Source organism: Citrus clementina, unplaced genomic scaffold (assembly GCF_000493195.1).
Source record: "Citrus clementina cultivar Clemenules unplaced genomic scaffold, Citrus_clementina_v1.0 scaffold_10, whole genome shotgun sequence".
Lineage (NCBI taxonomy): Eukaryota > Viridiplantae > Streptophyta > Magnoliopsida > Sapindales > Rutaceae > Citrus > Citrus x clementina.
The window spans coordinates 313,183-325,315 of record NW_006263302.1 but is presented as its reverse complement, the minus strand read 5'-3'; the positions used below and the strand labels follow the sequence as shown (position 1 = coordinate 325,315).

The window sequence follows — 12,133 nt, the reverse complement described above, 5'->3', positions numbered from 1 at the left end:
GTGGATAAATTACAATATCTGAAAAAACAGAATTAAAATTTGCATAAAACAAATACATTATTCATCCAAAATTCTAAGTGTTAGTAGAAGAAGAAGGGTCAGTGGCAGTTCTCCAAATCTGACCGAAACCCTTAACAACAAGGGGCCAAACACTCCCAATTCCATTCAAAGCAGCCCCAGAAGCAATCCCGATACCAAAAGTCTCCAAAAATCCAGGCTTTGAGTCCAGCTTCATGTCAACAATGGCCACCCTGCTGTTAACAACATCAATCTTTTTAGAAGCTTCAGCCATCAACTTGTCCTTCCTGTTCTTGTTGTTCGATGCAATGATTCTGAAAAGGACATTTTGGAGATCTTCAATGACCTTGATCGAGGCCTGCTCTTGGTCTAGGCCTTGGGTTGTGTAGTGGGATATCAGTTCTTGCGGTGATGGCACTTTTTTCTTTTGAGTGTTTTTGCGTTTGTCATTCGGGAGTGGGAGAGAGTTTGGGGTTGGTGGTTTTTCCATTCCTTTTCCTTTTCTTCTAGTGGTTTAATTCAGTTGAGAAACTGAAATGGGGTTTTTCGAAAACCCTAGAAAAATTGGGGTTTTGGGAGATAAGGCGAGTGACTCCGTGGAGAAGACAACTACAAAATAAGAAAACTGAAACGTTCTTTATTTTTTCAGTCAAGCTTTTGGGCCATTGTTGGAAAAATTATTTGGGCCCGTATACATGTTGGGAGCTAAGCCTATCTGGATTATATGGTAATTGTGTATTTAGTATGGTTTATTTAATAACTACACATATTTATTTAATTTAATAATTTTTTTTTGAAATTTATTAGCATTGTTAGGTCTTTTTTTAGTAGCGTTTTTGAAAATTAAATAAATTTATTTTATTTTTATTAATAAAAGTTCACACTTTTATCTTTGGGAGTAGAAGCTGTTTTAAAATATTAAAATATTAAAATATCTCTTATTCATTTGATGATCTTATTTAATTTATTTCATAACATAATTTAAATAAATTATCTATAAAATTAATTTTATAATTTTTAATAAAAGTTTTTTTCGATAATTACAACTAATTTTTTTTAATACAAATTCTACTTATAAAAACTCTACTTAAATAAATTCTATTTTAAGAGTTATAGCAAAGAAAACCTTAAGTCTGGTTGGGACTCAATGGAGACACTTTTTGCGCGGAATCCATCCCAATTGTCTATTGCAAGCCAATTCCATACCCTATAAGCCAATCCTTTGTTGATTCAGTTACTGAACCGTTATTAACCAAAATCAAATTGCCTTCTCTAGCTTATGAGGATCATGTGATATGATATTTTGATAATAAGGGAGTTTTCTCGGTTAAGTCAAGTTATCACTTCGTGGTATAGATATAAGAACGACTTGTCATATATTTTATAATTGAAAGTCAAGTTATAATAATTTTGGGGTGTGGGTGCGAGATTCCCATGGGAGGTGGAAGTCTCACTCCTAATTTCAAAAATACCTTTAATAAATCTCAAAAATTATAATTTTAAAATATAAAAAATGCGCCATAAATTTTTAATTTAAATAATTAAAATTAAAAATAAAATAAATTATTCTATAAATATATTTTTTTATTCATTTTGTGATTAAAAGCTACATATCTTTTACATAAGTGTAAAAATGTAATCTATAATAATTTACTCATAATTTAAGATAAAGTAAATATATAATGGGAATTCTTATTGTCAATCTACACATTTATTCCAGTATAAATAAACACTCTACTCCTACTCCACACTAATCCCAAGATTCCCACTCAAATATAAGAAATAAACACAATAAACACTCTACTCCTACTCCATACTAATCCCAAGATTCCCACTCCAATATAAGAAATAAACACAATAGAGTCAAATACTTACTTTTTTATTAATCTCTAATTCCAATCTTCCTGTACAAGACAAAAATTCCATTATGGCGCACTAACTAATGAGATTTGTTTATCTTTTTTAGATTATTTCAGAGCCCAGAGCTGAGTGCAATTTTAGATTTCGTCATATAGATGGTGTAGTCCAAGGACTGAGGCTGTAGGTAAGTTTGCTCTTAGCTGTTCTGGTTTGTTTGGTTGGTTGGAAGACTTCTACCATTTAATTTGTTATCTTTGATTTTATCTGTCAAATCCTTTTTATTTTTAACCCAAAAGAAAAAGAAGTGCCGAATGCAACATAATGATATGATGAGTCGGCGAAATCCTGTCATGTACAGGCGGTTATACTTGTTATCACACTCTATAGTTGGTTGGTTAAAGCAGTACAATATCGAAACATAACTAACAAAAGATTGAAAGCAGTTAACTCTAAATACACCAAAATACCTCACCTCTTCTTATTTGATGGAACTAGAAGAAAATTTTGTATGGAATAACACAATCAGGCACCCCAGATATACATCAAAGTACCTAGCCTATATTTGCAAATTGTCTTTCGGTTTCAACGGTAATGGGTGCTTGTATGTTCTGGGAAAACTGCGATAGATATTAACAACTCTCTCACAGGAAGATGGGAGCCATGACAAGCGTTATGGTCGCAAGCATTTTAATGAGAACATGAAGTGAAGGTCCGGCTGTGTCTTTGAATGGATCGCCCACACTGCACGCCAAGAAAAGATCACATAATTACCCGAGAATTCAGAGATCTATAAGCATATGAAAAAAAAAAAAAAAGGAACATAATTTTATACATTTTATCACCAATACAAGGAAGAAAGAACCAAGACCATAATAGCATAAATAAGAAATACTACATAAATTAAAGCCACAGAACCAGATAAAGAGTCAATCTCGTACACGATTAGCAGTGGCCAACAAACAAAAAATCTCTCAATGAGAGAGCTCACGGAAGTGCGACAGCACTCTTTTTTGGAGAAAATGGAAAAATCCAATTGCATTTGTTCTATTGAAGTTAAATTGGTAACTTGAGAAGAGAGAGAGATCCCAAACAATACTTAGGTTCCATTTGTTATACTAAAACCCCCTTTTTTGACAAAAAAAGATAAGTATATTGAATCTATAGAAATTTACAAAAGGTGAACAAGTTTTTTAACAATGATCCAACTAGCAGGTTCAAACTTATCTCAAACAATGAAAGAGGAGAGAGAATCGGGATGAAAATCAAGAAGACTTACGTATCTCCTGTGACCGCTGCTTTATGAGTATCACTACCTTTGCCTCCAAGAGCCCCAGTCTCTATGAACTTCTTTGCATTATCCCATGCTCCTCCGGCTGTGTTCAGGAAAAGAGCCATAAGAATACCAGAGACAGTTGCAAACATCAGTAAAGCAGCCACCACTTTGGCCCCTAGTAGCGCATGTCCTGTATAGTATCCCAAAATCCGAAAAAGAAGACCTGCAGGGAATACGAACGACCTTCAATACACCTTCATGAGCAAACTTCACTAACTGTCCAAGAACAAGCGCAACAGAATTTCTGAAAGCACTAACTACTGTACTCAAAGCTCAAAGAAAAGACAAGTGGGTAAATGACATGCAAGACAAGGGAGGAATATGATGGTCATTCTTTTCACCTTCTAATGCCAACACCCACCTACATTAACAAAACCAAAGAATTGAAAACAAAATGTTCAACAATGACTGGCTTATACAACAGCTTTGACTCATGAAATTTATAATTGTTTTCTTTAAAAGTTGTTCCCCGTCTTCAAAGTTTTTCAATCAGAACCCTAAAACTGATCCATTTCTTCGATGCTGCACATCCTAATCCCCAACAATTATAATAATAATTAAATGATGACCAAGATGAGATTATCAGATAAATAGTTAAAATAATAACGATCCACAATCACCATCAGTGCCTCTGCTGACAGCACTGATTATACAGCAGAAGAATGAATAACCCACCAATCACTAATGGTGATATGATAGCGAGGGCACCAGGCTTTATCATCTCCCGCAAAGATGCAGATGCCACAATTGCGACACAGCGAGCATAGTCTGGCTTCTCCTTGTACTCCTACGGTGTGCAAATGAAAAATATCATCAGCTAGTTGAGAGTGAAACTAAAAAATGGTAGGGAAAATTGTACTCACCATGATACCAGGCCTCTCAATGAACTGTCTTCTAACCTCATTAACAACCTCCTGAGCAGTTTTGCCAACTGCAGAGCAAGCCCATCCACTAAATAAGAAAATAAGCATGGATCCCAACAATCCTCCAACGAAAACTTCCGGAATGGCAATATCCACCTGACAGTCAATTAAATCTGGAAAGTAAGGCAAGGAACAGTAAAACATTTAGAGGACCAATCTATATAGGGAAAAGTACAGTTGCCTGCCTGTTTAAAAGGTTCCTGTGCAAATGTAGCAACTTCATCCATATAAGCACTGAACAGAAGAAAAGATGCAAGAGCCGCAGATCCAATGGCAAACCCTTTCGTTGTAGCTTTTGTGGTATTCCCAACAGCATCAAGAACATCAGTGATCTCCCGAACACTTTCAGGCTGTACAAGACATTAAACATTAATTCATACCAGAAACGATAAGAAAAACACAAAAATGTAATTCAAAGAACGTACAAAATCAGGGATTTACCTGCTGGCTCATCTCTACAATTCCACCAGCATTATCAGCTATTGGACCAAACATATCCATGGTTAGAACATAGGCAGCAGTGCTAAGCATACCCATTGTTGCTACAGCCGTGCCAAACAATCCACCTATTGGGTTCCCAGATTCATCCACCAGTCCTGACGTTTGACCCAACCAATAAGCTGACACAATTGACACACTGATGACAAGAACAGGAAGAGCTGTTGATTCAAGGCCCAAACTGACTCCTGCAATAATGTTAGTCCCATGACCCGAGGAGCTTGAAAGAGCTAATGCGCGTACAGGCTCGTGCTTGTAGTCAGTATAGTACTTGGTGATCCAAACAAAAATATATGCCGTGATGATACCAACCAGCCCACATAAAGCAAAGTTCAACCATGCAGAAGGTGCTTGTTCCGTATAAAGTAACCAGCGTGTAGACTGTAATCCAAACATCAACAAGAAAATCAAGATCAGAACTCAAACAAATAACAAACAGTTTAGAGGCTTTCCGTGTGTGGTCAATCCAATATGAAGGAAAAAGGCCAAAATACTTTTATGCAAGACAATAACATTTTAAATCAGTAACATTCCTGCAGGCAATAGTGAAACAAAGCATAAATAAAGTCAAAGGAGAAGAAATATTACCGCACCAAATGTCAGGACAGCAAGTACTACTGTAACAGAATATCCTTTCTGAAGAATTGCCATTGGATCCTCAATAGGTGCCTTCACACTAGAATCACGTGAGCTCCTAATAGAGAGTATTCCAATTGATGAGATAACCAGATCAAAAGAATGTACAACAAGGGGAAACAAGATGAAGCCAGATGGATCTGCATGAACAATGAAAGAAAGAGTCAACTAAAGAAACAGAAAATCTGTTTGGACAGAACCATTAATCCATTCAAAGGGCAGATAAATAATTAAATAATTTACAGATGCTGCTTAGCAGACATTTCATACAACAATACAACAATCCTAATTTTAGCTACATGCTGATCTAGTACCATCCTTGCTGCTCACAAAATAACATTTGCATAATTAAATGAATAACCAACAGCAACAACACATTAGTGTGATTATACTATCATGCACTTGATTCTTGAATAAAACACAAATCTTACAAGAAAAAGTTATGACAGCGACACCGTGAACGTGAATGTTTGAGTGTGCATATATTAATATAATACGAACAAATAATAATAGTATGAATATCCAAACACCCATCTAGTGGAAATACATTTTAATAGTGAGGAAACTTTAATTACTTTCAAGTTTACAACGTTGAACCATTGTTCCCCCAAGTATCATAGCACTGATAATTTCAGCTGCAATGCTTTCAAAAAGATCAGCACCCCGTGCAGCACAATCACCCACATTGTCTCCAACCTTCAATTTGCAATAAATTCGTTCAAACAATAGATTAGTACAATTATCAAACAAAACCATTAAATTCAGAATGATAGCGAAAATGATAACAATAAATTAAAATTGTTTGTCAGTGGAATTATTTTTATTTATTTATTTTTTTTAAGTTTCTTACTGTTAACAATGGTAAATTAGTTGCAACAGAGGATTAAATAGTGAGGTGACACACACATACAGATACACAGTACCGCTTAAAACGAGAAAAAGATAAAACAACAAAACAACAATTCCCAGCTTCTTGAGCAGCCTCACAGGTAAATTTTGTATATTTTAGAGTTAAATTCTTTATGAAGCCAGTCAGAAAGTACAATGATTTCCTAGAAGAGTAGAAGTCAAATACAGTAAAACCTCTTTATAGCGATACTCTATATAGGAATAATCTCCTTATGGTCATAAAAAATTATGGTCCCAATTTGGGTCAGTTATAAATAAGAATAAACCTCACATTGTAATAAGTTTTAACCTTTTTGGACTCTGTCTTAAGGAACTCGCCTCAACAAAGTAATAATTATCTATATATTGCAAAAAATATATTCTAGTTTTTTGAAATTATGTCTATCTCTTTTATCAATGTCTATACTTTTGGATTTGACATGCTCCATTAATTAATTATTAATGCAGTGCATACTTTTATTCTATATCACTTGCACCAAGGATAACTAAGCCAAAACAATAATTTTTATAACTACACCTCTGTTAAGTTATAACCTTCTCATAGTAAAAAAATTAGTATGGTTCTAGCATTATGACTATAGAGAGGTTGATGGAGCGAGGCATAGCGGAAGCGGAATTGAGGAAAACTAGATATCGTTCTAGTATTGGATCAAGCCAACGCGATTAGGTTACACTCTAATCGAAGCGGGATTAAATCTCGTTCTAACCCAAACAACTCAATGAGATTTTTAATAATGCATAAAGCGAGATTAGATGACGCTCTAATCCAAACAACTTTACGAGAGAGATTTTGATAGATAATTCTAGAGGGAATTATAAAAGAGAGATTTTATTGAATAATTGAATCTGAAGTTACTAAAACAATGACAAGACCTCTCTATTTATAATAGAGGAAACCCACTTCCCTAAGTTAACCTAAAAAGGGAAACTAAATCACAATTATAATGAAAACAAAAGATACTTTCCTAAGTTAATTAAATCTCATACCTTAATTGACCCTAATAAAAATAGAAAGTCCTAAAATAATAAAATACCATAATTGACTCTAATTAAAATAGAAAGTCCTTAAATAATAAAATTCTAGAATCTTAAAATTCCCATAATAACCTAAATTAACTTCCTACATCAGAGGTTCTACTATATTTATAGCGATTAGAAATTAAGCCTTACTATATTGGAAGGGAAGTGCAAGTTAGCAAACACATCGACCACCAAATGTATAGAAAGAGAAAACAACCATAAAAGTCAACATGCCCCTAAATCAACAGATTATATGTGGACAAAAAGGTTCCTGAAACGCATGATTTTCTATCCAGAACTTATTGTCAAACAATAACAGATACATTCAACTATGAACCACATATGACGTATCATGCATAAGAGACTATAAAAATTCAAGAAATTGACATTAAATTGAGATCACATTTATCGTTGTAAAAGCATACGGGGAAAGGTTGAGAGAAATTGCTGTAAGTACATGCACTACAGTCAGCTTAAACCTTATATACTCCTATTCTTGTGTGTCAATTTCTTATAATACTGACTATGGACATGCACTTCTGGCTGACTTACAAACTACATCTCAGAATATTAATTAGGACAATATGCAAAAATTCAATGCTGAAAAAGTTGCAGTTGCAAAGGTGAATGAGAGTTACCAAATCTGCAATGACAGCAGGATTCCGAGGATCATCTTCAGGTATTCCCTGCTCCACTTTCCCAACAAGATCTGCCCCAACATCAGCAGCTTTTGTGTATATTCCACCACCCAACTGGGCAAACAGTGCAACAAATGAAGCCCCAAAACCATACCCCACAAGAAGAAGAGGCACTGGAAAAGAATAAGAAACAATCAACCAAAGAATAAGCTTCAAAACAGTAAGTGACAAGTCTACAAAAAAAATAACCACAATTGCTTATTATATCAGCATGGAAAGGAGATGCGTAGACAATCAAGAGAAAGAAGTTACTCATACATGACAAATTTGCCATCTTTCAAATAGTACTATAGGATTGGAAACAGAACGTCATAACGGACATGGTCACATGTTAAATCACTTCTAGATGCAGTAAGATAATATATTTGCACACCACAGTTTGGTTTACTTTTCTAGTTGGAGGTGCGCGGTGTGCGGACAACAAACAAGCTAAACCCATTGCAGTATGAAGATCTGCAACTTTGCTTACAATTGGCCACTGGTCTATCAGTAAAAAGGCTAATCAACCAAATTCAATTATATCATACAAGTAAAAAAATCCAAAAATTTGTTGAATAACTCAAAATTCCTATGCCCTGAATTTCTTTGGTATATTGTTCAGAAGTACAAATAAAACATGTTCATTTTCACACCCATAAACTAGCTGATTAACAATGCCTTCCTGAAATTCCAACAAAAGGCAACATATCTACAAGTTTATTCCTGATAACCTAAAGCCAATAATCAACAGTATTTTGATGATAGCAAATTATAATCACCATACATGTATAAATATAAAGCAATCTCCTTAACACAGCAAAAATTGTAATATGATTACATAGAGAAGATAAAGCATAACAACTAAATATTTAGTTTCAAGCACATAACAATACAAAAATTAAATTAAAAAAAAAAACAAAATCACAACCTTATGCATGTAGCATGATAATTTTCATAACAACAAATAGAAGTAAAAAGGAAAAAGACACCTACAATCAGTAACCTTCATTGAACCTGGTGTATCCACTCCAAGCCAAACATAAAATGTGGCATAAAGGATGGCTATGCCAATTACAGCCATACCAACAACCACAATAGCAGAGAAACCACCAGCACGAACAGCTATCTGAACATTATATTCGTAGGTTATCAAACAGATCTGCAGCTTTTAAGAAACAACATACTAAAAATACAGACTAAAAAGAAAACAACCTGCAATGCCTCTCTTGCAGACCGTCTTGCAGCACTGGACACTCGAACATTTGCACGTACAGACACCCACATCCCTACATATCCTGCAATTCCTGAACATAAAGCCCCCAAAAGGAATGCAGCAACAGTAATACAGGCAGAATTTGACCTGCATCAGCCAGTAAAACAAGAGCATTGATCTTTTAGCAAGATGACATAGGAGGAAATATTAGGTAATATGTAAATTAATTACTCATAATATACGTTGACATTATCATCACCTCCCAATGCCAGAAGCTTCTTGTTGAGGGGTTGTATTGCGAAACAGGTAAATGCAAAAAATCACCAAAGCAAGCAAACATGCCATCTTAGAGATAGTCCCATACTGGGTCCTGAAGAAGCCTTCAGCTCCATCTCGTATTGCATCTGATATCTAGAAAACAAAATAATAAGCTCAGGATAAGAATAAAAATTGTTTTGATAGGTGGAAAAAGATCATTTAAAAAATTCAAAGCACAAGATAAAGGACAACTGTTATGCATAAACTAAAGAGAGAACGAAAAGCACAAAATTTTAGTATGAATTCAACTCAATTTGCCTGCAAGCTTAAGAAAGTAAAAGAAAGACACAGAGAGACATCACATTATTCCCTCTTCTTAAGTTTTTGCTGCCGCATGTTACTCATGCATAATCCAGTATCATACAACAAAAATCAATGTCCACATGAAGAATTTAATAAAACAAATGAGCTAAACACAGAGGAAAAATTGTACCTGAGCCATCTCTGGAGGTCCCTCATCCTTTGAGAGTACCCACTTACAAAGATATATCGACAAGATGAAGGTAATAATGCAAACTGAGAAGACAAACACAATAATCGGAGAAGTACTTGCTCCAATGTAAAAGACCACCCCAAGACACAACAGCAGGAGTACAAAAAGAACACGGATATTTATCCGCATAAGGATCCGGAAAATCTGCAAACAGGAATTCAATAAAGTCCATAGGAGAAAGCTAACAAAAAAAAAATGATGCAAACAGGAAATTAGCAATGAACAAACAACACAAAATACCCAAAAAGACATTCAATTGCCATAGACTTAATCACTGAACACAACAAAACCACTGACAGAAACTAAACCAAAATTGACTAGGATCTCAAAATCAACTAAAATTATTTTATACTCACAGATAAATTATACTTTTCAACTGCACCATTAAATATATATCTCTTTAAATGGTGAGAATCCTAGGAGTATATAGCACATGTTCTGTCATCGGCTCATCCAAATAAATCCTTGCTCTTGAATAGTGCCCCAAAGTCCCCCAGGTTATAAAACAGTACACTAGATCTTCAATTCAAATTTTATAAAATTTTCACAATTAACCATCTCTCCCTGTTTGGCTATTCTTAAAGGGTGGAGTATCCCATAGACAGTTCCTATAGCTATTCTGGGCATGATTGATGGCAACAATAGATGATCCAATGAAAGAAATTTCTACAAGACTTGACAAATATGTAAATGCTATACTGCTGCCTACTTACCATAGGAACATAAGGTTTACTACGCATGTTGGGGAACGTCCTCGGCCGATCTTGGTAAGGCCCCAAACCACCATTCTCCATATCATCATCCATCATCATTGTGTTCGATAAATTCACTATCCCTGCCGTTTCAGGGCCAACACCCCCCCCTTCAACTTCAAATGAAACTCTAAAAAGAATTCAAGGATTTGCAAATATTATCACCATCACTTATCCTGAAAAAATAAATTTCAAACGAAAACCAAATGCCAATAAATCAAATCATTTTAATTGCACCAAATGAACAAGATAAGAAACATTGAGAAATTAACAACTGTAACGAGCCTTCATTTGCAACATTTTAACGGCAACCAAACAGAACATAACGAAACGCAAGATCTAAACGTCGAAACCCTAATCCAAATGCATTTACACACAATTGAGTTATAAAAATATCACAAAATTGTTCGATCTATAAGCAGATTCACAAATTAACACAGAATAATGAACATAGAAAAAGTAGAAGATTACCAATGCAATGGAGTTCTGTAAAAACGCAAAAATTCTCGAAACTTGTTCGATCTTTAACAGCTCTCTCTGTCACACACACAATCTTCTGTCAAGATGCTTATTATTATTATTATTATTATTATTTGCAGGACTTTTAAGTGAGAAGCAAATTAGACTTCATGAGCGAGATTTATTATTTTTCCTTTTTTCTCACTTTCCTTTTATTTTTTATTTTTAATTTTTTTGGATATTTGTCGAGTAAAATTGACATGTCAGCAGACCAATAGGTTTGTGGCAGACTGCCAGGTCATAAGTTGACATGTAAACATAAAATTAGCAACCGAGATTTATGTTACAGCATCCGGACCGGATTCAAACCGGACCGAATATTCCTGTTTTGTCCGGTTTGAGGCCTGATTCTCGTTTTATAAATTCTATATTAATCTTTAAATTCTTTGATAATCGTGATTATTGAACATGTTTATATGGTTAATATGGACTCAGGCATTTATTCTTAAATTGTTAAAAATATAAAGAAAACAATTTTACTGTTGTCGGTACCAATTTTGTGTTTAGAAAATTTAATGTTAAATTACTATGATAATGCAAATAACTAAAATAGGCAAAATGTTAAATGAAACTTTCTTAACATAATCAGAATGTGCTGTAGGAATTGGTTTTGCCAATACTATTTAAAAAAAAAAGGATTAATTTCAGATTACCTTCTTGTGAAATGACAACTTTTAAAATATCTTTAAAGTATCGTAAAAATCAATTTATCCCATATTTTTGTAAGAAGATAAAAAAAAAATACCGACCCACTCTCATTTTTGCCTAATCTTTTGAATAAAAAAGGAATAAATTCAAGTTTACAACAATTTAAATCATATTTTAAAAATTGTCATTTCACGAAAGGAGTAATTCAAAATTTACTCTTTTAAAATAAATTATCAAACATCGAAATTAATTTTAAACTTCCTAATAAAAATTATTTTTGAACCTGCCAACAATTATCTCAAAGGGTATTTAATTG

At 34.1% G+C, this 12,133-nt stretch overlaps 2 protein-coding genes across 3 annotated transcripts; both read right to left on the bottom strand.

The window, feature by feature from the left end:
* Positions 1-53: 53 nt before the first annotated feature.
* LOC18053656 lies at positions 54-692 on the bottom strand. The gene has a single exon (XM_006449983.2). The coding sequence runs from the start codon at positions 506-508 to the stop codon at positions 74-76; it is 435 nt and encodes a 144-aa protein (XP_006450046.1). The 5' UTR covers positions 509-692; the 3' UTR covers positions 54-73.
* A 1,609-nt stretch (positions 693-2,301) lies between these two features.
* On the bottom strand, positions 2,302-11,269 carry LOC18053655 (pyrophosphate-energized membrane proton pump 2). 2 transcript variants are annotated; one of them, XM_006449982.2, is made up of 15 exons: positions 11,122-11,269; positions 10,612-10,826; positions 9,839-10,042; positions 9,347-9,498; positions 9,087-9,234; positions 8,868-9,000; positions 7,836-8,008; positions 5,844-5,964; positions 5,221-5,408; positions 4,576-5,013; positions 4,320-4,484; positions 4,075-4,230; positions 3,887-3,998; positions 3,155-3,374; positions 2,302-2,619 (listed from the first exon to the last, which is right to left on the bottom strand). In XM_006449982.2, the coding sequence occupies exons 2-15, from the start codon at positions 10,708-10,710 to the stop codon at positions 2,520-2,522; spliced, it is 2,409 nt and encodes an 802-aa protein (XP_006450045.1). In that variant the 5' UTR covers positions 10,711-10,826; positions 11,122-11,269; the 3' UTR covers positions 2,302-2,519. The 2 variants fall into 2 exon arrangements, with proteins under 2 accessions (XP_006450045.1, XP_006450044.1); XM_006449981.2 differs by having other exon boundaries at positions 10,612-10,780.
* Between the last annotated feature and the right edge of the window lie 864 nt (positions 11,270-12,133).